Source organism: Bufo gargarizans, chromosome 4 (genome assembly GCF_014858855.1).
Source record: "Bufo gargarizans isolate SCDJY-AF-19 chromosome 4, ASM1485885v1, whole genome shotgun sequence".
Classification (NCBI taxonomy): Eukaryota; Metazoa; Chordata; class Amphibia; order Anura; family Bufonidae; genus Bufo; species Bufo gargarizans.
In genome coordinates, this window is record NC_058083.1 from 338,356,609 (window position 1) to 338,383,524 (window position 26,916).

At 42.3% G+C, this 26,916-nt stretch overlaps 1 protein-coding gene across 1 annotated transcript; it reads right to left on the bottom strand.

The window, feature by feature from the left end:
• Window positions 1-1,988: 1,988 nt before the first annotated feature.
• PPIL4 (peptidylprolyl isomerase like 4) lies at window positions 1,989-26,914 on the bottom strand. The gene is made up of 13 exons (XM_044288795.1): window positions 26,776-26,914; window positions 23,979-24,046; window positions 22,969-23,033; window positions 22,115-22,232; window positions 18,714-18,856; window positions 17,050-17,146; window positions 16,828-16,944; window positions 13,608-13,732; window positions 12,009-12,075; window positions 11,818-11,929; window positions 5,314-5,410; window positions 4,604-4,742; window positions 1,989-2,281 (listed from the first exon to the last, which is right to left on the bottom strand). The coding sequence occupies exons 1-13, from the start codon at window positions 26,843-26,845 to the stop codon at window positions 2,060-2,062; spliced, it is 1,440 nt and encodes a 479-aa protein (XP_044144730.1). The 5' UTR covers window positions 26,846-26,914; the 3' UTR covers window positions 1,989-2,059.
• Window positions 26,915-26,916: the final 2 nt, after the last annotated feature.

The following is a 26,916-nucleotide window of genomic DNA, read 5'->3' on the forward strand; positions in this document are numbered from 1 at the left end:
AGCATGTAGATGTAGGAGGGACAAAATATAAAAAAGGAGACTTACATAATGGATTGAACTGACATTTTTTAACGTATCAGTTACTGGTATCAGTTTTTAAACGTACCTAAAAGGTGTACGTTATGTTACGTTATGAATGAATCAGTTTCATTTCACGAACAGACAAAAAACAGAACGGAGAGCCGAACGGAAGGCTGAACGCTGATGTGAACATACCCTAATGGGGAAAACTTTTTTTTAAAATTTTGGAACAAGGTCGCAACATAAAATGTGAAAGAGTATGAAGACTTGAATGCACTACATCCTGTTCTGTGCACTGTATCAGGATAGGTCATCAATATTAGATCAGCGGTGGTCTGATTCTTGGAATCCAGCTGATCAGCTAATGCTAATGGGAGCACTGCTTCCTCCTAAAAATTACTTGCATGGCGTATCCTTTGCAGCAGCAGAAGCGCAATGTAATTCACTTGAATGGGTCCGCAATCCGGAGCTGCGGTGCAGAACGGAGGCACGGAAGCACTAGTGTTCCCATCGGTGCCTCCACACAGCAAAAAAAATAGAACATGTTCTATTTTTTTTGCGGTGCTGATGGATCACGGACCCATTCAAGTTGAATGGGTCTTGATCCGTCCCGGCCGCCGCACGGACGTTGCCAGTGCACTGGGGATCGCAAATTGCAGTCCCCAATGCCGGAGTGGCCGCACAACGGCCGTGTGCATGAGGCCTAACTGTTCTTTAATAGTTCAGTTTCTCCAGGCCTGTCCATGCAGAATGCCACCACCACCAATAGAAGGAAAATTGCATAACAAAAGGCTATACATTTAAACTAGTGTCTTAATTTTAGTGCCAAAACATGCTACTTACTATCAGGCTAAGTTTAGACGGCCAAAAAGCTGATCATTCAGTGCATCTTTAAATCATCAATATATTTACCCCTTTCCCACTGACTACAATGGGGAAACTGGCTTCAAAAGCCGCTGAAAGTAGTAATAGGCCACTTCTGAAGTGTAGTTTAGCTGCATGCACCAAGTAGTGTTTTTTCCCAATGACATCAAGGTGAAGCTGTTGATGTTGTTTTTAACGCATATTATGCCGGGTAAAAAGCAGCTTTTTTTTTTTAAACCATATAAACATAATAAAGGGTTTGTGCAGGCAGTATATATTGATGACCTATCCTCAGGAATGCAGTTAACATTTATCCATGTTTCTTTGTGCATAAAGCAGTCTTCTGCTACTTGCAGTCCTCATTTGTTTTAGCATTGTAGCCATGGCAGTATGCACTTATACTTCCTTATATATAGTTTGGAGGTGCTGGTCTCTCTTGCATTTGGGGGATTTGTTTCCCCTGTTTAGATCATACACTCCCGCCCATCTACCTGGTACTTTTAATGAGAGTATCCCATAGCTGGATCCTACTTTGCCCTGAAACTTGTAGGCCAAAAGCCCAGGAGAGGCAAGACTGAGGCCTCTTGCCCATGAATGTAAGGGCTCCGTGCCAGTGCTGTGGACCGCAAATTGCAATCTGTAATGCATGGCACCGACTGTGGGGAAGCTGCATGCATCACTTGAATGGGGTCCACGATCCATCCGTTCCCCAAAAAGATAGAACTTGTTCTATCTTTTTGCGGAATGGAAGAAAGGAATGGAACACCACAGAAGCACTCCGCAGTGCTTCCGTGGGGTTCCATTCGTCTGGATTTGCAGACCCATTCAAGTGAATGGGTCGACATCCATGATGCAGAATGCACACAGCTGGTGACCCGTGTGTTGCAAGACCGCTGTATAGGTCCACAGCACAGGCACGGAGCCCTTCTGTTTGTGGGCAAAAAGCCTTAGTGTAGGTCCTGTCTGATAGATGCCACCTGGTAGATAACCCTAACATACTCTTGATCAAAAATACGCCCAAAGATCTTCTAATTTTCATATAGTTAATACAAACATTATCAAAAAGATTGCACATAAAGTCATTTTTTAAATAAATAAAAAAGTTAAAAATGCTGAAGATATTTATTGTGAAAAATGTAAGCTTTAATACACAATGACATATCTTCCTTGCTTTCTAGTCTCTGTCTCGATATTTAGATCGGTCCTTATACTGCTTTGGACTTCTATCTCTTCTTCTATCCCGGTCTCTTTCCTTTGTTTCTTCTCTCGACTTATCTTTGGAGCTGTGGTAGCTATTGCGCTCCCAAGAACGACTACGGCTTCTTCTGTGATCCTTCTTCTCACTCTTCCTCTTCTCTCTACAGTAGTCATCTTCATTTCTACTGTGGTGGGCCTCCTTTTAAAAATTATTAGAACAGATTATCAGAATTAGAGAAAGTTAATCTACTCAGTGAATGCCAATAAAAAAAAAATCTATGTATAGCCTGCGTTAATCAATCAAAATACTGTTTTCTCCAGCTGCTCCACCTCTGGTTTTGCAGGTCTCCATCACTGTGTATTGGGAGAACCAAGCATCAACATTACACCCATACTGCAAACAAGCTTTTCTCGTAAAGGAGTGGGAGAGTTGCTTCTCAAAAGCGACAGTCTTTTTGTCTGTCAGTAGCAGCCCATCATACCTAATGAAAAAATAATAAATCATACTCCTCTTCTCCCGCCACTGGCGGGAGAAGGCTCCTTCAAAGGTCTTCATGTCCCCACCCTATAAAATTCCGGATGGAATGGGTCACATGCAGCAATGTAACCAATGACTGTCCTCAGGGGAGATGAGTCTCCAAGCAGTGCATGCTACTTGGGGACACGTCACTACCGAGGCCAGTCACTGGCTGCAGCACTGAACGTGACTCCATCTGTCTGGAGGTTTAGAGGACAGAGATCTAGAATGGCCTGGTGGGAAGCAGGTGAAGTTTTTATATAAAAAATATATTTTTCTAATTTTTTGTTATTTTTTTACATGTTCCATGTCCTCATCTAGCCGACTTCTATGGCAGATTTTTCTATGCATACTCTGTAACTTGTGCAAAGGTCAGTAAGGGAGTAGATAAGCTGTGATATCATCTATTGTGAATGTTGTATTCTGTATTATCTATATATAGGTGATATCTGTCATTGTAATTCTGCCTGTGATGATAATACAATGGCTACTTAAAATGTTTCCTGAACAAGTCTCGACTCATTTATAAGCTTTGTGGTCAGTGCGAAAACTGTGTGATTTTAGGTATCTTTTTAAATATAGTGACATAGAAAATTAAAAAGAAACAAAAAAATTACAGTTTTTAAAAATGTTTAACATAAAAATGGTCCTTTTTTGTCGACACGCTTCCTTTAAATATTTTATTTAAGAAATAATTTATAGGAAAAAAAAAAAAAAAAAAAAGTACATATTTGGTACGCTCACAATTGTAATGAGCCCCAAAATATATGCTTAACCCCTTAGTGTCCACTAATACGCCTTTTTCCTGACATAAACAAAGGGAGTTTTAGCTAAACAGCTGGTTTTAATCAATCATTACATGTACTTAAAATGGTGCATTAAAAACTATAACTTGTCCTGCAAAAAATAAGACCTCATACAAGTACATTGATGAAAAAACAAAGTTATAGCTCTTGGAATGGAATTTTTTTTTAAATGTGGGTGGTCACTAAGGGGTTAAAAGTTGAGTTCAACACAATGGCATATTTTGTATTCGCTCTGCTCAGCTTTTCGAATGCGTGTGGTAGAGATCCATAGAAAGTATAAGGCCCCTTTCACACGGGCGAGTATTCCGCGTGGGTGCAATGCGCGAGTTGAACGCATTGCACCCGCACTGAATCCGGACCCATTCATTTCTATGGGGCTCTGCTCACGAGCTGTGATTTTCACGCATCACTTGTGTGTTGCGTGAAAATCGCAGCATGCTCTATATTCTGCGTTTTTCACGCAACGCAGGCCCCATAGAAGTGAATGGGGCAGTGTGAAAATCCCAAGCATCCGCAAGCAAGTACGGTTGCGGTGCGATTTCCACGCATGGCTGCTATGTGACGATCGGGCTGGGGACGCGATCTGTATTCTTTTCACTTATAACATGGTTATAAAAGGGAAAATAATAGCATTCTGAGTACAGAATGCAAAGTAAAATAGTGATGGAGGGGTAAAAAATGTAAAATAAAATTAACTCACCGAGTCCACTTGATCGCGTAGTTGCGGATTTCTGTCTTCTTCTGTAATGTTGAGCTGCCGGCTAAGGACCTGTGGTGACGTCACATCACATGATCCAATTACATGGTCCCTCACCATGGTGATGAACCATGTGATTGGACCATAGTGACGTCATCACAGGTCTTTTACCAGGTCCTAAAGATAGAACAGAGACCGGCAGCTATGGAGCAGGCAAATTAATTTTTTATTTTATTTATTTTTTAACCCCTCCATCCCTAATTTACTTTGCATTCTGTATGAAGAATGCCATTATTTTCCCTTATAACCATGTTATAAGGGAAAATAATAAAATCTACACAACACCTAACCCAAACCTGAACTTCAGTGATGAAGTCCGGGTTTGGGTCTGTACTTTCCTGCACAGTGGGTGAATGGGGACACTGATATGTGTGTGTGTGTGTGTGTGTGTGTGTGTGTAAAATCAGTGAAGGAATTGCAGTGCTCAACAGGACCTGGTACCTTTGATTTCTTCATTCTTCTATCACCTTCATCATCATCAGAGTAGTGGCGTTTCTTTTCTTTTTTGTGCTTAGTAGTACGTCGTCTATCATGGCTTGTGTCTTCTACTTCGTCATCCAATACCAGCTCATATTTGCTGCTGAGATAGTTAAGAATTGCCCCAACATGGAAACTATTGGCTCATTTACACTGTCATATAAACTAAAAGGGATATTTACACTGCGCCATTGAGCACACAATTGTTGGGAAGGAAGTGTTTCTTCCCTATAACTGCCTGCTCGTCAGTGGAGGTGAAGCGCTGCACAGTCACCTCCATTGTATAGGGGTGGGCTACTGCCATCACTTATCCTCATACAAATTCATTGTTTCTGGGCAGCAGAGTGCTGTTTAGACAGTATGATTTACACCCCAGATCATTTCACCCGAAGAACGAGCGTTTTGATCTGTGGCACCTTTACATGTGCAGATAATCGGGAATGAACATTTGTAGGAACCACTGGGCAGCGTAAATGCAGCATTAGACAGAAGAAGAACTGACATTTTTTGGACAGCAAACTTGCTATTTTTATTGATACCACTCAGTCTATATGCCAGAGTTACTCTGTAGTAGGAATTCCCCCATTAACTAACTGCTAGAAAAGTGATTTTTCCTGTGGAATTTTAAACAGCACAATTATAACCTACATGGTCACATTTGGGTAAAAAGATACTCTTGTTGAGGTTTAGCCTTTTCTTTCAGAGCAAGTTTGGAAGATTTTTCTGCATCCTTCTCATATTCCTTGAAATCATCCTTGGTGTACTTTCCACCTGAAAATCAAAACAGAATTACTTTTTGTCCCTTGCTGATCAGACACATATCCCAATCTAATCCATCTATACATACAAATATATGCAGAGAAGGGAAAAGTACAATTTGTGCTGCAATAAATCCTATGTGGGGTACGATTGCAGAGCAAAGGATTCCACACCATTCCCTGGTGTAAAAGGTGACAAGTGCTTGTCCACTTAAGGACCGGGCCAATTTTTGTTTATGTTTTCATTTCGTATGAGGGCTTATTTTTGTGTTTTTCAGTGCCACCATTTAGCATGCCATATCTTGTATTGGAAATGGGGGGGGGGGGGGGAATTATTTGTGGTGTGAAATTAAAAAGAAAAAAAAAACTAAATTTTTTTTTTGGGGGGGGGGGGAGGTTGGAGAGAATATTACATATACTATGTGTTAAAAAAAAATTACACGACATCCTCATTCTGTGGGTTCATAGGAGTATAATACCAAATTTAAATACCGTATTTATCGGCGTATAACACGCACTTTTTTTCCCTGAAAATAGGGGGCAAATGATGTATGCGTGTTATACGCCGATATAAAGTTAAAAAGCCATGTTTTTACAGTATACACCGCCGATATAATGTACACAGCAGCGAGTGGATCAGTAGCAGGCAACCCGCGCCTTCCTCCTGTCTACATACCGCACAGCAGCGATCAGTAGCAGCGGCTCAGCCCAGGAAACCCGCGCCTTCCTCCTGTCTAATTCTCGCGGCCGTCGGGACACCATATACACCGCCGATGTACCGTACATACCGCACAGCAGCGATCAGTAGCAGCGGCTCAGCCCAGGAAACCCGCGCCTTCCTCATGACTAATTCTCGCGGCCGTCGGAGCGTAACTACGGTAACGCTCTGCACTGCGAGAGTTTGCAGACTCGCGAGAGTTTGCTGTCTGAGGAGAACTTGTACCCGTCAGGTACAACTATAAGTGTTGAAGTGGAAACTGGAGGGTTATTTCTATAAAATATATAAAAGTGCTAGTGCTAGTGCATCACATACCATAGATGCTGTGCAGCAGTTCGCTGGTCCGCTCGTGAGCTCCGTTTGAAGGAGCTCACGAGCGGACCCGAACGCAGCCGTCCAGCCCTGATGCAGTCTGAATGGAACGGATCCGCTCAGACTGCATCAGTCTGGCGGCGTTCAGCCTCCGCTCCGCTCGCATCCGCACGGACAGGCGGACAGCTGAACGCTGCTTGCAGCGTTCGGGTGTCCGCCTGGCCGTGCGGAAGCGTGCGGATCCGTCCAGACTTACAATGTAAGTCAATGGGGACGGATCCGTTTGAAGATGCCACAATATGGCTCAATCTTCAGGCGGATCCGTCCCCCATTGACTTTACATTGAAAGTCTGGACGGATCCGTACGAGGCTATTTTCACTTACCGTAGCTTTTTTTAGCTAATATAATGCAGACGGATCCGTTCTGGAGCCTCCGTCTGCATTATTACGATCGGATCCGTTCAGAACGGATCCGATCGAACGCTAGTGTGAAAGTAGCCTAAGGGGACCAGATTGCCAAAATAAATCTGCTCGCGGAGGGGGCGGGCAAAGAAATACGGTACTGTTTGACAGGGGGATGGGATCTAAGAGACATCCCTGCAAAGGATCACACAGGATCCAGCGCTGCACATCATCAATCATAGGTAGCGTGTGTATGTGAAGCTGACGTTTGGGAAATGCCTCACTACTTATGATTGGCGTTGTGCAGAATGTAAATTTACACACCCCTGATACTACCTTACTCTTTTTAAACTTAGGTAAAAAGTATACCACTGCAGTGTGACTCTCCTGACACTCTGACGCTGAAAAAAACTGCATTCATAACCGTACCGTATTTCCCTACTACTGGTATCCCTAATGGCATTAAAACAAAAGCGTGCAGCATATACAGCTGCTTTCAAGTTGAAGGTTGTGGAATATGCCAAGCAACATGGAAATAGGGCTGCAGCAAGGCATTTTGGAGAGCCACCAACAGAATGCACAATACGAGAGTGGCGAAAAATGGAAGAAAAACTGAAGACATTATCAAAAACAAAATGCAATTTTCGTAGCGGTATTGCTAAATGGCCAAAATTAGAAGAACAGGTGAAGGAATTTGTACTTAATCATAGAAAAGCTGGTATTGCTTTATCAACAAAAATGATCATTATTCAAGCAGTGAAAATCAGCAAAGAGTTGCAAATACATGATTTCAAAGGAACAGCATCATGGTGCCAAAGATTTATGAAGAGGCATGAGCTTCGGATGAGAACAAGAACCAGGATTGCCCAGCGTATGCCAGATGATTATGAAGAGAAGATAATAAATTTTCATAACTTTATTATCAAACAAAGGAAAAGACAAAATTTTGAAATTGGTCAAATAGGCAACATGGATGAAGTACCACTCACCTTCGATGTTCCTTCAAACAAAACCGTGGAAGCAAAAGGTGCCAAGACAGTAACAATTAAGACTTCAGGTCATGAAAAAAATCATTATACTGTGGTCCTTGCTGTCACTGCAGATGGAAACAAGCTGCCACCATTGGTCATTTTTAAAAGGAAAACTATGCCTAAGGAGAAAATTCCAAGTGGCATACAGGTGCATGTTCATCCCAAAGGTTGGATGGATGAAGAAGGCATGAAGCTTTGGATTAGAAATGTGTGGGAGAAGCGCCCAGGTGCTTTGTTAAAGAAGCCATCCTTGTTAGTACTGGACTCATTTAGATCTCATCTTACAGAACCAACAAAGACAGAATTTCAAATGTGCAAAACAGAAATAGCAGTCATTCCAGGAGGACTTACATCACAATTGCAGCCATTGGATGTTTGCATTAACAAGCCCTTCAAAGCCTTAATGCGTGAAGAATGGAATAAATACATGTGTGATGAAAACCAACATGAAGTTACGAATTCTGGGCGAATGAAAAGACCTGGCATTTCAAAAGTTTGTCAGTGGATAAAGACTTCGTGGGACGCAGTTAAAGAAGATATTGTTATCAAATCTTTTAAGAAATGTGGCATAAGTAATGCTTTGGATGGTGAAGAAGATGAGCTGATTTATGAAGATGGTAGCAGTGAAAGCAGCAGTGTTCATTGCGATTTTGAAGATAGCAGTGAAGATGAAGAGTTTCTTGGTTTCCCAGATAGCGATTTCGAGTAAACTTTTGTAAAAACAGAATATCCAAGTTTCTTTGTTAAAACAGTTGGTTTTACTGTCCTTTTACATTATTTACCTTATAAGTGGTAATAATATTAATAAAAAAAAGTTCTGAGCTACCCTTATTTTGCTTCAAAGTTCTTTATTTGAAATAAAAAAAAAAAATCCTGAAATTTCTCTCTTAAAATGAAGGTGCGTGTTATACGCCTGTGCGTGTTATACGCCGATAAATACGGTAGTTTATATTATGTTAGTTTATAGGGCAAACTATAGTATTTGGTACCATTATGGATATGTATGACTTCATCACTTTTATACATTTTTTTTTGGGGGGGGGGGGGGGGGGGGGGGGGACAAGGACACCAATAAAAAGTGAATTATTCATTTTTTTCTAGTTATGGCGTTAACCACGCAGGAAAAATATTTTGATACTTGAATATCAGAGCAGTACTCATTATGCTTATTTTTTACATAAATTAAGAAAGGGGATTCTGACAGGCTGCCGGTGAAGCCGTGCCTTGGTGCTCCTGCTGTGAAGGCACCAGGCTCTGATGTGAAGCCAATCGGAGCATGGCAGCCAAAGGCCTAGCTGTCATGGTAACTGAGAGCCTGGCGCTTTCATAGCAGGGGCACTGATTGACTGATTGGAGAACAGAGGGGGCCTCCTCTGTCTCTCTAACCCCAGAGATGCCACGGTCGCTATTGACAGGGGCATCTGAGCATATGTTTCAATACGTTTTGTACTGTGAAATCTTTTTTAAATGAAGATTTGAAGGCATTATCTATGGTTTGCCTAATTATAGTCTACAGGTACATCAAGCCATAATTTTTTTCTGTTTACAAATCACTCCATATCGGTCCCACTTACAGGGAGAGACTCCACCAGTACTAATCCTGGCTATACCTACTAATTGCTACTGTAATCATCTCCCAGAGGCAATTCATGCAATTTTCAACAATTATTGCCTAATGACAAAAAAATATATATTTAGAGGAATTATACTGTGACCCTCCAGCTGTTGTAAAACTACAACTCCCATTATTCCAGGACAGCCTACAGAAGGGCATGGTGGGAGTCGTAGTTTTACAACAGCTAGAGGGCCGCAGGTTGAGCATCCCTGGTCTAAAGGACAGAAGGTTTTTACATCAACAGAAGGGAGTTCTTTACTGTTAGAGCAGTGAGACTACAGAATGCTCTGCCAGAGGAGGTGGTGAAGTCATTGGAAGAGTACAAGAGGGGGCTGGATTTATTTCTGGAGTGTAATAGTATCACAGGTTTAGTTATTAGAATTCTGGAAAGGCCATTGATCCAGAGAGTTATTCTCCAGGAAGGAATTTCATTCACCTAAAATGAGGAAAATTGGCTTCTACCTACCTCATGGGTGGAGGGGTAGCCTTCCTCTGGATCAGGGTTTGCAGGATAACATGCTAAACTAGATGGACATACGTCTTGTTTCAGTCTTCTATTACTATTCTGAAATACGTCTAAATTACTTGAGCCTCTTCAGCAGAACCACCGCCAGCTATGGGGCTTTATTAAGACCGACGTCTAAAACGCTGGTCTTAATAAATGTGCCCCAATGTCACTATATCTCTATAAATTTTACTATGCAAACAATCTTCATTGTGGTAGAAAAGATATTTCCAGATCCATTGTTGAATCCATAAAAGGCAAGCTTGAATGCTGGAACATCCAGTGTTAGGCCTTAGTCACACAGTCAGTGTTTGGTCAGTGACTTCCATCAGACATTGTGAGCCAAAACCAGGTGTGGCGCTGAATACAGAACAGGTACAGATCTTTCCCTTATACCTATGTAGCTTACACTCCTGGTTTTGGCTCACAATGACCAATGGAAATCACTGACCAAAACACTGACGTGTGAATAGGGATTAGCGAATTGTGTTTCATCCAAAGTCAATTTGCATTAAACTTTGTTCTAATACTGTACGGAGCAGGAGCTCAGTACAGTATTAGAATGTATTGGCTCCGATGAGCCGAAGTTATCGCTTCTCTTAATTTGTTCTGTAAAAAAAAAACAAAAAACAAAAAAAAAAACAAACACATCCCGAACTCGGGTTCGGTTCCATTCAGGAAATGTTTTTTTACAGTACAAATTAATTTATGACGTTATTACGCAAAGTCTCGCGAGACTTCGCGAAGCAATAACTTTGTCTCATCGGAGCCAATACATTCTAATACTGTACGGCCCTCCTACAGTATTGGTACAAAGTTTTATGCAAATTGACGTGATAAGGGCTCATGCACACGGCGGCCGTGTGCACCCTGCATCACTGATGCGGATCCATTCACTTGAATGGAACCGCAATCTGGGAGATGCGGTGTGGTGCGGAACGGAGGTATGGATCGGAAGCCCATGGAAGAACTTCATTTTCTGTCTGTACCTCCGCATCACAAAAAAGTAGTGCATGCATTACTTTTCTGCGGTGTGGACCATGAACCCTATTCAAGTGAATGGGTCTGTGATCCGCATGCAGCGGCCCTACGGTTGGTGCCCGTGCAAAACAGGCCTGGCCAGCACATGGTCGTGTGCAGGAGTCCTAAGGCATTATTGTGGGGAAACCTGTCAGTAAGTGTTCAGTTTCTCTGCAGCAGCACCACCACAGGGAAAATTTTGCATTACACAGTATCTATTTAAAACAATGGATTACTTGTGTAATGCAGGACAGGTCCTCCAGAGAGATGCTGTTCGCAATCGGGCAAAAAATAAGGATTCTGAAATGAAAATTCCCCTCTATCAAAGGGGTTGCCTCACTTCAAACATTGGTGGCCTATTGATAAGATATGCCACCAAGGCCAGATGGGTGCTTGTCCCCACATCTGGTGCAGCTGCCCTCCATTCATTTCTATGGGAGTGCAGAAAATAGCTGAGTGCACCCAAAAAAAATGAATGGAGAGGCTGTGCATGCACTCCATTCTAGAGATGGGTGTGGGTCCTAGAGGTGGGACCCACGCCTATCTGACATTGATGGCATATCCTAGCAATATGCCACCAGTGTTCAAGGGGAGACAACTCCTTTAACTCAGTTACCCAAAAATGTATATGAAATTGGGAAACCTAAGTAGGCAATGCCTGTAAGGAGTTAAAACCATCACTAGATCATGTGAACAATGTTATATTAAAGCTAGTTCCACAAACAAAATACACTCGCACATTTAGTCATTGTACTTATACATTACATTAAATAATAAAGAGATCGTGATCTTTGCATTGCAAATCAGGGGACAGTACCTTTTCCTTTCCATTTTACTTTAGCAACAGACTGACTGAAATCCACGTGAATGCGTCTGTCATCAATAAGTACATTATCCATCTTGAAATAGGCTTTCTCGCAGTCTTCCTCCTGAAAAATATTCAGAGATTACATAATGGATGGTTTTATTTCTTCACTACCAGACTGTTTGTAATATATAATGTATTACCTTTTCAAACTCAATAAACGCGTAACACAGTGATTCCCCAGTTTTCCAGTCTCGTATTATTTCACAACTATTTCATGGAGGAAAAACCCAGAAATGTTACAATATGAATACATGAATCCTATCTATAAGACCACTTTTACACAGCAGTATTTTGGTCATCAGTTTTGTAACCCAAAATCAGGTCTGTATCCAGGACATGGAAAAGGTGCAAACCCTTCCATTATACCTTCCCTCTGTTTAGATTCTACTCTTGCTTTTAGCAAACAAATACTGATGCAAAATCATGACCAGAACACTGCAGTGTTTAATATTGATGACCTATCCTCAGCATAGGTGATCAATATTAGATCGGCAGTGGTCCGACACCCGGCACCCCCTCGATCAGCTGTATTAGGAGCAGTGCATGTGCACGTTCTGTCTCTCTTCCTGTGCGCTGCTACTTTGCCATAGATAGCAGCAGTGAGCAGGAAGAGAGACTGCACGCGCTCTCCTCACATAGCTGATCGGGGTTGACGGGTATCGGACACCCACCAATGTGATATTGATGACCAATCCTGAGGATAGGTCATCAATATTAAAAGTCCAGACAACCCCTTTTTAAGTGTACCTAAACTTAGAAATAAAGTTTATTAAAACATACTGTAAATGCCCTAAAAGTTTTATTTATTTTCTAATATACTTTATTTTTTTTGTTTTACACTCGATATAGGCACCTAAAATTCAGGTGCCTATTGCACATTAGAATGCAAACCCTTGTACATTGCTGTGCATGGCAGTAGAGATTACCCTGTGGCCATATTAAGCACTGTACAGCCATAGGACATCTATGCCAGGCTTTAGCGGAGCTGTGCTGGTACAGGCAGGAGCACCAATGTGCTGTGGAGCTTCTGCCTGTACCAGTGCGGCCACAAGGGAATCTGCTCTCTCGTACACAGTTTGCAAAGTGAGATAGACACCTCAACATCGGGTACTATATTGCATGGAAAACAAAAAAATAAAGTATATTAGAAAAAATAAAGTAGTATATATTTATAAGTTTAGGTACACTTTAAAGCAGCTATTGTTTTATACCTATATAATCACGATGTCTTGTCCTAATTCTGCTTAATATATTGACAGAACATAGCCCTAAAATGTACTCCAGACCAAAACCGAGTTACCTCTATGTCCTAATGTTGGCATGTAGAACACAAATCTATATTTTCCAACCACCTGCTACATTTTTGATTTGGCGACAAGTCATATGATTTTGGTCATTAAAATAATATAAATGTTACTGTTCTTATAACTAAATATGGCCATACACATTCAATAGCTGTTGGACGAAAGATCATTCGCCCACCAGCTCTCTCTCCCGACTTTCCAATACACATCCATGTACGGTTTGTGCTGAATGTGTTGTGTATTTGGTGCCTTCTCAAACAGTGGTTCGGCGGAGGCCCCGGGTATTGGACCCCAACTGATCGGATACTGATGAATTCCAGATTATAAGTCATCAGTAAAAAGGTCTCAAAAACCGCTTTAATTACTGTGCACCCATAAAACTAACCTATTTCTTTTGACTAAAGGCACACAATTAGGTGAAGGTGAAGAGAATACCTCTTAATGGATCCAAATCTTGAAAAGATGATCTCTAAGTCTTCATCAGTCGTAACAGGATTTAATTTGCATACAAAGAGCACATTTTCAGGAGGTTTTATATCTGCATCGGGTATATCGCCAACCTTAAAAAAGAAAACATATTTATCTTCGTTGATATCTCAATTATATGGATAACCAAAAACATACCAAACATAAATGCTGCCAGGTCACAACCTGACACCTGTGGGTCAAGTGATGTGCAAATATCCTATCTGACATGACCAATTGGGCCACATAAAAGACTCATCAGGTTGCTGGACAAACCCATGTTCACACTAGGACCATGCTTCAGGATACAACATCACTTTAGAATTGTTGTTAGTCTGATCTCTGGAACCCACATCAATCTTGAGAATGAAAGTGAATCTGCCCTGTGGTCCCTTCACCACTTTTCCTTGTACAGCCAGGCACCCGAGCATAGAAAAAAGGAAGGGGTCACAGTGCTGATGGACTGTTGTATTCACTAGGATGCAACCGTGCTGCCATTCTTCTGCACAGTACTCCAAAGGAAACAAATATGATTGTGTGTGGGCTAACTGATGACATACACCTTCAGAAAAATGGTGTTCACATTAGCGTGCACGGTATTATGCGGTACGTGGCTCTCCTGAGTTGGACAGATTGCTATCCTTATGGGTATGTTACTTTATGTGTGAGGCTACCTTTTGTTGCAATCATCACTTTTCTTGTGGCATAATTAGCTACTTTGTGCATGCTGCGGGGGTTGATCTCCGAGATCCCTGTTTTCACTCTGTGGATGCGGGCGTCTGGGTGAGCAATCCCTGCTACCTTTTCTATATATGGCTCTATTGAAAGCATTGGCAACAGCCGTATTTGCCTTATGATATTTATGTGCATGCTCACACGTGCATATAGAGTCTGGCTCTCTACCTAGGAGACGGATGAAACTATGTGTATGTGTATGGGACCATTTAAGTGATTGATTGCTACTCATATGTGGGACCACCAAAGTGATTGATTGCTATGCGCATGTATGTCTTCATGTGGGATTTTGTTATAGTGCACAGGCAGTTCTTTATCCATGTGGAGACATAGAGGTACATACTAATATGGTCTTGATATTTGCAACATTTTTTTAGACGCATTGGATAGGTCTTTTATATACATATGTATGCTTGGAGATCTATATCTATATTGTCTCTTCTGACATTCATGACAAATAGACGTGATATCCTTATGTGTAAGGGTGTTCTATATGTGTCTATAATTTTTTGGTTGCCTCCCCTATTTTTATGTGACTACGTTATGTCCCCTCAGGTGTAGTCCACTTTTGTATCTGATGTATTACATTATGTCTAATTAATCATTTTTATGTATCACCCAATAAAGTATATTTATATTTTACTACTATACCCGTTTTAGTCTCAGTTTCTCTTTTGTTTGTGTATGTTTACTTCATACAAGGCAGGTGCCAGTTGTATAAAACATCAGACACCCAGCTACAATTACCTCGATTGGATAAAACTCTGACCGCGGTCATTTAACCCCTTATATGCTGCGGCTAATAGTGACCGCACATTTGAGCAGTAAGACAGACAGATTCAATTAGAGCCCCTGGAGCAAAATTTTGGTGTTCTGGTCCATTGCTATGTTAGCCTGGGGCTTTGTGAAGACTCCTAGGCCTGTGATAGTAAGCCGTCAGTTAAGTAATGCTGGTGGCAGGGCTTGACAGGCAGTCTACAGAAATCTCAGACTGCAATAGTACAGTGGTGCCTCATCTTACAATGTTAATTGGTTCCAGAACAACCATAGTATGTTGAGCTGATAACTCTATGGAAATCTATTGGTTCCAAATCCCCAAAATGTCAACCCAAGATAAGAGAAATGGAAGCTTTAAGAAAAAAAAAAAACAAAGGCAGATAGAGCAAATCTTTACATATAACAGTCAGGAATGGATGCAGGAAGCTGTAAATCACTTTCCATGACAGAAACTTCTTCAGGGTCATGTATATCACAGAGTACCAGAAAAATAAAATGGAGCCACCCTCACCTAGTGTCTGACAGAGAAACTCATCCTGGCACAGACAGAGGGCAGTACAGGAAATGTAGTACCGCACTGTACTATAAAGAGGGACTACTAGACAACCAGTACAGATGTTTTACCAGAGAAACCCATGTAGATGGGTTGGATCACAGTCTGAGCCATTGTATGTTGAGTCAAGCTTCAACTAAGGGTACTTTCACCCTTGAGTTTTTCTTTTCCGGCACTGAGTTCTGTGATAGGGGCTCAATATCGGAAAAAAACTGATCAGTTTTATCCCTATGCATTCTGAATAGAGAGAAATCCGTTCAGTATGCATCAGGATATCTTCAGTTCAGCCACTGAACAGTGTTTTGGACAGAAGAAATACCACAGCATGCTGCAGGTTTTATTTCCGTCCAAAATTCCAGATCCGTTTCCCAGAATGCCGGATCTGGCATTAATTTACATTGAAATGTATTAGTGCCAGATCCGGCATTAAAAATACCGCAATGCAGGATCCGTCCTTCCGGTCTGCGCATGCACAGACCAGTAAAATTTGAAAAAAATAAATAAAATAAAAATAGAAACGGATCCGTTTGTCCGTTCTTGCAATGCATTTGTGAGATGGATCTGCATCTGGATCAGTCTACAAATGCTGTCCGTTTGCATGCCAATTGCGTGATCCGGCAGGCAGTTCCGGCGATGGAACTGCTTGCCAGATCACTCTGCCGCAAGTGTGAAAGTAGCCTTACCATGGCCTAGTAAATCCCACTGTATGTTGAAAATATTGTATCCCGAGGCCACTGTATCTTAAGGGCCCGCTGTTTGCAGTCTATGATACAAGTGATCAGAAGATCACAAGTTCAAGTCCTCTAAGGGGCCTAAAAAATGACAGTAAAAATTAACAATTCTAAATCAATGTGCTTTCCAAATTATGTAAAAATAAATATTATAGATAATCGCCAAGTCTGAAAATGTCCAAACTATTAAAATGTAAAAACATTTTTCCGGTGCAGTGGATGCTGTAATGGAAAAAATATATATAAAAATGCACGATTCGCCAAATTTTGGTCACCGAAAAAAAAAAAAAATTAAAACGTGATCAAAAAGAGAAGAGATGGGGTGCTTAGGGAATAAAATCCATTCATGAAATAACTCCAGAACATTTATCATTTTCCAATAGCGTATCTTTACCATTTCCAAAAGAACAGCTCTGGTCTTCGCTTCTTTCTCAGCAAATTGTTCTTCAATTTCCTCATGCGATTTTCCTTTGTTGTCATCGATTTCTTCATCAGCACCTATGCGACCACTCTGAGATTATAATAAGGTAATGGTTACAACATAAAAGAGGCAAACTACCAAGCATACAAGGGTGAACCACCCACATGTGCATAACTGCCCGGCAGCAATACTTACATCCAACTGCTCTTTTGTAGGTTCTGGGGAACGATCAGGAATGGGAAGGCCTGGGGGGTCATCATAAGGGTCATCCAGAATCACAGTATGGTTTATCCTATCAAAACACAATTAAAAGTCCTCTAATCGTGACATCAAAACTTGTCGTAATTTAAAGATTTACTAATTGGCAGGGTGAAATAAGTTATGCTTTGCAATTACCTTTCACATGTCTGCAACATAAAGTGGTTAAAAGATCATGTCCACTGAGAACATTTGTTTGCAAAAAGTGTTTTAAAGGGGGTCAATGAGTTTGTAATAAACTTCTGATAGGTCATAGAGATATATCAAATGTTTTGATTGGTGGAGGTCTGAGTCCTGAGACCCCCAGCGACGAGAGAGAAGCGCTCGAAAAGCACGCTTTCCCTCCTCGCTGCAGAGGATGAACTTGAGCCAGGCTCGTAGACTCTCTAATGAACCCGTCTCCTGCAGTGAGGAGATACAGCATGCTGTGCAAGTTCATCTCGCTCCTTGTTCTATGAAATCGGCAAGGGTCTCAGCACTCAGACCCCACTGATCAAAACTTTTAATCTGTCTCTATGAGATATCAAAAGTTTTTGGGAAAACTCAGACAATATTTTTATTAGTGAAAAATGTCTACATTCGTGAAATGGTAAACGTTTTTTACCATTTGTAACTAGTGTGGCACCTCTATGTGTATCACATGACCAGGGCAGATTTCTATCCTCTGGCAAGAATTTGAGGTTTCTGCACTTTTTTTCTACTTGTTATTTTTTTTGCGTAACCCACTATAAAATCTGAAAAATAGAAAGTCAGAATGCAAAAAAGTGATGGTTCCCTCTGAATGACAGTAAACAGGCACTAAAATGAGGGATTGATACAGTGGAAAATTTGTACATTATGTTTAGGTTTTCATTACAAGGTGAATACACTTTATTTGTTAAATACCTCATTTTAATGAGCACCATAAGAATCATATCAGTAGTCATAAAAGGGTGCGTGTGTATATCTGTCTCTACATCCTCATGTAATGTAACGTCATGCCACACACTTACAGTTATCCATATCTTGATTGTTTGGTCAACCCTTGAAAAATACCATTTTAGTTTAGAGCGGTTTCCACTCCTTTACTATTGATGGTCTACATGGCCACAACACCCTGCATCTCTGCAAGTCTGAGCAGGATCTACACAGCTCTGTATTTTGTAGTGGATGAGGCTGGTTACTGCAGCGCTGCTCCAGAGTCGATGGGAACAGAGCTGCACTTTCAACATCTGTCCGATGAGCAATAGAGGAAGTACCCAGCGCTCCATAGGGTAGTCCACGCAATAGAATTGAATTACAGGTGGCACTGCCGATCCGCATCAACATCACTGAGTGCTTCTCCATAGGGTAGTGCAGCGATAAAGCCCGCCTATCAGAGCCGGCCATCACTACTAGGCGGAAGCCTCCAACTAACAGTGTGCTATTGTAAACAAAAAAGTCCTTGCCCTGCGCGATACAGCGCAGGGTAAGGGAGAGCATCAGAGCATAAAATGCTCAGTTGCTCATGTCAGGGGGGGCTGAGGGGTGAAGATAGGGATATGTCCAGGTTCAGCTCTGAACCTGGACAACCCCTTTAAAGTGGCATGGAATATACTGAAAATGTAATTTGCTCGACCTACCGGATGTCTTGGAAAGGAACAAAGTCTTTATCCACAAATGTCTCATTAATCCTTTTTAACACATCAGTTCCTTCTGTTACTTCCCCAAACACTGTATGAACCCCATCAAGATAATCCAGATCCACTCCTGTAGTAATAAGGAACTGTAAGCAAAGACAGTATAGCTGGTTTGTTAGTTATGTTTACGAATCTCAAACTCACAATCTAAACTTACTACAGGTCTGTCCCATATTTCCGCTTTGGAAAGCAAGTTGCATGAGCTGACCAGCTTTGGAATAAAAAATAAATAAAAAATTTTAATCTGACAGCACCCAACAGAGATTGTGAAAACCTATGTGAAAGTTTTTTTTTAAAGCTTGTGGCGCCCATACCTGCAGCCCAGAGGAGACTTAAGGAAGGACGTGTGTATTAGGGATCGACCGATTATCGGATTTACCGATATTATCGGCCGATATTCAGGATTTTGAACACTATCGGTATCGGCATCTATTTTGCCGATATTCCGATAGTGTATGGGGAACACAGATCGCGCTGCTGACAGCGCTCTCCGTGTTCCCTCTGCAGCACAGGGGAGAAGGAGCAGTGTCTCCTCCCCCTGTGCTGCTGCTGCCGCTGCCGCCAATGAGAGGACAGGGGACAGGAGGAGGGGAGGAGCTATGGCCACTGCTCCACCAATGAAGATTAATCTATCATTCATTCATATACAGGAGGCGGGAGCTGCAGAATCACATAGCCGGCTCCCGGCCTCTATGAGCTGTAGCTGCGATCTGCGGTAGTTAACTCCTCAGGTGCCGCGGATCGCAGCTACTGCTCATAGAGGTCGGGAGCCGGCTATGTGATCCTGCAGCCAGCTCCCGCCTCCTGTATATGAAATTAAGCTTCATTGGTGGCGCAGTGCGCCCCCCCAAGCCCCCCAGTATCAGACATTGGTGGCGCAGTGCGCCCCCCCCCCCCCCCAGTATTAAGCAGTGGTGGCGCATAGGGCCCCCCACCCCAGTCGCAGTGCGCCCCTCCACAGGATCCCCTCTCCCTTGCTCCTCCGATCGGAGCCCCAGCAGTGTAATGCTGGGGCTCCGATCGGTTACCATGGCAGCCAGGACGCTATTGAAGCCCTGGCTGCCATGATAAGCTCCATGCTGCTGTGTGCACAGAGCACAGAGCAGCAGGGACAGTGTGAGCTCCTATTCACCCTGATAGATCTCTATCAGGGTGAATAGGACAAGGGTTCTAGTCCCTAAGGGGGCTAAAAGTTAGTTAAAAAAAAAAAAGTTAAAAAAAAAAATAAAAACACCAAAATATAAATGAAAAAGAAAGATTAAAAAAAAAAATACACATTAACAATAAACATTAATTTTCAGCAGATCTGTGGGAATTTTATTTTTTTTTTCAAAAATGAAAATTCCCAGAATATCGGTATAAATTATCGGCTATCGGCCTGAAAGTTCACAAATTATCGGTATCGGTATCGGCCCTAAAAAATCAATATCGGTCGATCCCTAGTGTGTATATCAGAAGTGCACATATACAAACCACGACCAATCTCACAGATTAACTAGGTTGTCTTGCTACAGATATTGATACCCTATCCTCCAGATAGCTCATCAGATCAGTGGGGGTCCGACACCCAGAACCCCCACCGATTAGCTGTTTTGGGCTGTTGTGGTGTCTGCCTCTATACAGTGTACAGAGCTGTAGGCAGACCGCTGTATAGTAGCCAGTAGCCTTGCCAGGGGTACCGCAACTCACCTACCATTTACGTGAATGGAAGCTTGACTTCAGTACCCCAGCGGCAGAAACTACAGTGTCATAAGCCTTCTTCTTTCAGTCCATACACCATTAGCTTTCAGTGCTACAGCAGCCCAAAGCAGCTGATCGGTGGAAGTGCCACGCTGAGATTAAAGGCCCATCCATATCTGTAGCCCAGAGAACCACTTTAAAGAGAACTAACAAATACAAAATGTGTGGGTCTGTGCTGTAAGCATTCACCTGGAAGACTCATGCAGTCAGGCACAACTCTCGTCAAGGCTTGTTTAGGTAGTTACTCCTCTAAGAACCAACTGGTCCGCTAAAGCAAAGATTTGACATGTATCCTGCGCTGCTCCCAAATAGATGAATCTCAGCAATACACAAACTGTATTATATTGTTAACTTGGCAATATATTAAAACTAGAAAAGCTACAATTTCTGGGGAAATTGTGTGAAGTGTTCTTGCCTCCACCAGTAATCTACAACTGGACTGGGCAGAGTAACTGGGTGGAGTGTTTGGAGTGAGTAAAGATTAAAGTAAAAGTAAAGTAAAGAGTAAACATGTAGTGTATAACCAATTAATTGGTCAAATTTATAAAGTGCACATGGCAAGCTTGATAGAGTGAGAAATGCATTTCAACTTTTATTTTATTTATATAGCACATTTAATTGCAATGTTGTTGCCCAAAGTGCTTCACAGTTACATTAAAACTTACATTTATAAAACATTAGCAGCCGATTTGTGTAGGTGGGTTTGAAAATAAGGGATTAGTGGCAGTTTAGAAATCATGTCCTGATTTTTCAGCTCACACTCTAGCTTTTGTCAGCTCACACTCTAGCTTTTGTCAGCTCACACTCTAGTTTTGAACATTCCGCCATTCATAACTATGGGACCGATTTCGCCACAAAGACGTGAGCTATTTGGCGTAACGTTCCACAAAGTAATAGCACACCAATAGGGAACATACTGTCTATGTAGTGTAAAAACAGTGGGAGGAGTTAGGGTAGCAAATTTGGCTATAATAATAAGAATATATGTGTAAGATAACAGTAAGTGGTCTTGCCATGCAAGAACACTTAAAAAGGCATCTAATTTGTAATACAGATGCAGCTGTTAACAGTCACAGTGATAACTAGATGTGATAACTCAACAAGTGTGGCTGTTAACTCTTCTACATCCATACATGCCTTTTTTATTTTAATAAGCCACAAAAGTATAAAAAGTTTCATTTTCTTCCACTAAGGAGAATGAGACTGTGCTCACACCATATTATTTTTGGTCTGTGTAGAGTTTGTAGATATTTAAAAAAAAAACAAAAAAAAAAACACAACAGCAGATCCCATTATGGGGTCTACATACACCATAAAGTATAAACGAATAATAAGTGAATGCAGCCTTTCTCCTCAGTTTTCTTATGGAAAAAGAGGAACATGCCAGAATCCTTGGAGCTACAGACTTGGGGATATCTCTAAAGATGGGTTCCACTTTTAGTCGATCATATCTTTATCCCTTCTTTTTATTTATTTATTACAAAACAGAATTTCCTCTAAATAAAAAAATAACAGCAAACAATTTCTTAATGTCGCCACATGTATATTCATGATTACGCCATAGGATATAATGAAGATATGTTGCACAGGGTCTCCTCTCTCACCTGTGATCCATGCTGATCACTGCCATTGTTCACCATTGACACTGTTCCAAACTTCTTGTGTTTTATCCTTGGCACTTTCTCAGGTTCAAAATAAGATGCCTGGTCTCCATACAGCTTACTGAAATAATAGGTGACATATGAGATAATAAGGAAGCTAGGAGAAAGATTCCTACACCAATACAATACCAAAAGATACCAGCAAGCAAGCATCTCTCCCAAGTAGTAAAAGATAACCAGAGTTTATATGAAGAAAAGACAAGAATGCTTCTAGGAGATATGGATCAAATAGTTCTGAGAGCTTAGCAGAAAACTTTCTGTACAAATCTAAATTAAACATCTAAGGCTACTTTCACATTGGCGTTTTGGTTTCCGTTTGTGAGATCCGTTCAGGGCTCTCACAAGCGGTCCAAAACGGATCAGTTCAGCCGCAATGCATTCTGAAGTGAAAAGGATCCGCTCAGAATGTATCAGTTTGCCTCCGATCAGTCTCCATTCCGCTTTGGAGGTGGACATCAAAACTCTGCTTGCAGCGTTTTGGTGTCCATCTGACGAAACTGAGCCAAACGGATCCGTTCTGACACACAATGTAAGTCAATGGGGACGGATCTGTTTTCACTGACACAATAGAAAACGGATCCGTCCTCCATTGACTTTCAATGGTCTTCAAGACGGATCCGTCTTGACTATGTTAAAGATAATACAAACTGATCCGTTCTGATCTGATGCATGCGGTTGTAATATCTGAACGGATGCGTCTGCATAACGGATCCGTGAAAGTAGCCTAAAACATGCGATTCCATAGGTTAATCGGAGAAAAGCACATGCACATTTAGCAACAAAAGTGAACGGCATACCTAAAGATGGACTCGCCTCCTCTGCCTGTTCCTGAAGGGTCACCAGTCTGTATGATAAAATCTCTCTTTTTGGAGGAAAAGACAACGGTGAATACCACAGATTTGGAAAAGACACAGGGCAATTGGCTTCACATGAGACACAACCAACATCTCTTTCGGGATACTGGCTATATCTGTGCATTCAGATGCCACATTTTTGTTTTCTTTACAAGAGAATAAAAATGGTAATAGAAAAATTTGACCCAAATTAATGACTAGCGGGCAACCAATTCATCAAACAGAAACGGTCTTTCCACATAAACATTGTAGATGTAGTCCGTATTTAGTAGCCACCACCAGGAGTGGGTTCTAAACAGACCTGATGAAATCACCGATGGGTGAATGAGGTGCAGAGTTGAGGAAGCGCTGGTACTGTGCTGATCCTCATTTGCTGAGCGACCCATCCGACACCCACGCCGATCAGCTGTTTGAAGAGAAGGTGGCGCTGTATGCAAGCGCAGCATTCCCTTCGTTGTTTACCTGCTCGCCGTGGACATTGCAGCGGTAGGCGGGTTTAATTGCAAGAAGCCATCCCATTCACTTCTATGGGACGGCTCCTTCCTATACACTTTAATAGGAACAAGTCGTCCCATTGAAGTGAATGGGACGGCTTGTAATTACATCTGCTCACTGCTGCGCTCGCACGGACAGCAGCCTTCTCTTCAAACAGCTGATCAGCGGGGGTGTCGGAAATCCAAAGTGGCTGTGAACTGCAGTGACTACAGGGTGTAGATCTGTAGCTGCGCCATCTGAGACCAGGGATGCTTAACCTGCGGCCCTCCAACAACAACTCCCATCATGCTCTGCTGTAGGCTGTCCGGGAATGCTGGGAGCTGAGGTTTTGCAACAGCTGGAGGGCTGCAGGTTGGTAAACCATGGTACATACGTACTACACAGTAATTACTACCGGGGCACTGCTCTACCGCATGCCAGTGTTAGTAAATGTGCATCTCATTCATAGGAATACTGACCTGCACATTGTGAATGAGGCAGTAATTGTAGTATTTTATCTTGCAGAGCTTCAGGAAATTTAAGCAAGCTAAAAGGAAAAAGAATATGCATTACAAAAAGACAACAGAACAAATACAATAAAGGTCTGAAAGCTTTCCAGCTAGCAATCACCGGCCATTTATAAGAGTAACAGACGAGGATGTGACATCGGACAACTGCAATCAGCAGACGGTCTGAGGATACAACTGCACATCGAGCAGAACAGATGGGTCCATGCACGATCTGGCACCTGGCCTGCATCTCTCTGGACCCATGAGGGTCACTCTTAGGCTGTCTGTCACTTTTTCAGACAAATAGAAAAATGTCATCAGTTTTGGAAAAAGTTTGGCTTCTAAATGAAATTGGGTGCAACGGATTCCTGAGTCCTCAGTGCTGAAAATGATGGATCCAGCTGCCAAATGTATGAAGCCACTTTTCTAGTCGCCATGATGATCAGGTCATTTTTGGCCCTGTAATTAGTAACTATGTTCATGAAAGAAGTGGTCTCACACTTGAGAAACGCCACGTTTTAACCAATGTACAGATGTAAAGAGTGGCTCTAGTTCTGCTGGACTATTCCATGGCCTCCCATTGACTTCAATGTGCACTGCTACATCTGCAGAGACAGATGGACACGAGCAGCTTCCACAGATGAACACAAGGAAACAGCATACAGAGATATAGATATATATACACACACACACACACACACACACACACAACATGGACAAAAGTATTGGACACCCCACACGCTAGACCTACTAGAGCTTTTATGACATCCCATTCTGACTCCACAGGCATTAATATGGAGATGTCCCCCCCCCTTTTGCAGCTAAAGCAGCTTCCACTCTTCTAGGAAGGATTTCTACAGGATTTTGGAGAGCGACTGTGGAACGTTTTGTCCACTGGGCATAGTTGTGCAAGAATGGAAAAGGGCCTTCCCCAAACTGTTCCCACACAGTTAGGCCTCATGCACACGACCGTGGTGTGTTTTGCGGTCTGCAAATCGTGCAACGGCACGGACAGCCTTTAATATAAATGCCTATTCTTGTCCGCAAAGCTCAGACAAGAATAGGACATGTTATTTTATTTTGCGGAGCCACGGAACAACGGATGAGGACAGCACACGGAGTATTAAGACGTCCCTTGACTTGAACTAAGAGGCCTGGGCCAAACCTGAAAAAGCAACCTCATAGCATTAGGCCTCATGCACACGAACGTATTTTGTTTCCATGTCCCTTCCGTTTTTTTTTGCAGATAGGCTGTGGACCAATTCATTTCAATGTGTGCTGTCCGTATCCGTATGTCCGTTCCGTAGCCGCGCAAAAAATATAGAGCATGTCCTATTCTTGTCCATCCTGTGGACAAGGAGAAGCATTGTTACAAATACATACAGTCATGTGCGTGTAGCCTTATCCTTCCTCTGCCAAACTTTACAGTTGGCACAATGCAGTCAGGCAGGTAATGCTCTTGTGGCATTTACCAAACCCACTCGTCCATTAGACTGCAAGATACGGAACGGGTTTCCACTGCTCCAGAGTCCAGTGGTGGCATGCTTTACAACACCCCGTGTGAAGCCTGGCATAGTGCTTGGCATTATATGGCTTGCATGCTCACCCATGGGAATCCATTCCATCACGCTCCGGAACAGTTTTTGTGCTGCCGTTAAAGGGGTTGTGTCACTTCAGCAAATGGCATTTATTATGTAGAGAAAGTTAATACAAGGCACTTACTAATGTATTGCGATTGTCCATATTGCTTCATTTGCTGGCTGGATTCTTTTTTATTATAAACTGCTCATTTCCATGGTTACGACCACCCTGTAATCCAGTAGCAGTGGCTGTGCTTGCACACTATAGAAAAAGGCGCTGTCCTCTCTGGTGCTCTAGTGGCCGGGACTGTGGGAGCGCACATAGGCTGATGCTTTTTCCTATAGTGTGCAAGCACCGGTCATTGCTACTGGATTACAGGATGGTCATAACCATGGAAATGAGCAGTGTATAATGTGATGGGAATATGAATCCAGCCAGCAAAGGAAGCAATATGGACAATCACAATACATTAGTAAGTGCCTTGTATTACCTTTCTCTACATGATAAATACTATTTGCTGCAGAGAGACAACCTCTTATGGAGTCAGCAGACTCCTTCATCCTGTGAGGCCATTGTTTATGCAGCAAAGTAAACCATCATCTCCAGGCAGAAGATGGTGCTGTGTAAACAGGGATCTGCTGCCCTGAAGTAATGACGGTGGCGATCCTTCATCCTGAAACATGTAAATGCAGCTCTCAACTATCAGGAACAAAGGCTTCATCCCCAATAACCGCATGCTCAGTTGACATGTGTAGATGCGCCATTAGGCCTCAGGCACACTACTGTCATCCATGTGCTATCACACTGCCCCAGATCTGTATTCGTATTGCCGATTTGTGGGGTCATTCCCCAAACTATAGAACTTTCCCTATTCTGCAGATGTGAAGTCATTTCTATGGACGGCAGCGAGACAAACGCGTAACGCACACGGAAGGTATCCGTTTTTTGCAGATCCATGGTTTGCGGACTGAAATATGGACACGGTCCTGTGCAGGAGACCTTACTGTGGCATCCTATAAACAGTATTATGCTGGAATTCTGGGGGCTCTTTAGAATGACCCATTCCTTTACACATGTTTGTAAGGGCAGACTGAGTGGCTGGGTGCTGGATTTTATACACCTGTGGCAATGGGATTGAATGGCAGTCACTGATAAGAGCTGTATCTGTGTGGATCTCTTCACTTACCTCGCGGCCTCTCCTCCGTGTACAGATCGATGACGATGTCCCCCAGCGTGGTCTCCAGCAGCACGGCCATGGCCTAAGCCCCGGTTTAGTCACTCTTTCTATTCCAAAGACACCATGTTTCGGCCCAGGGAAACTACCTTC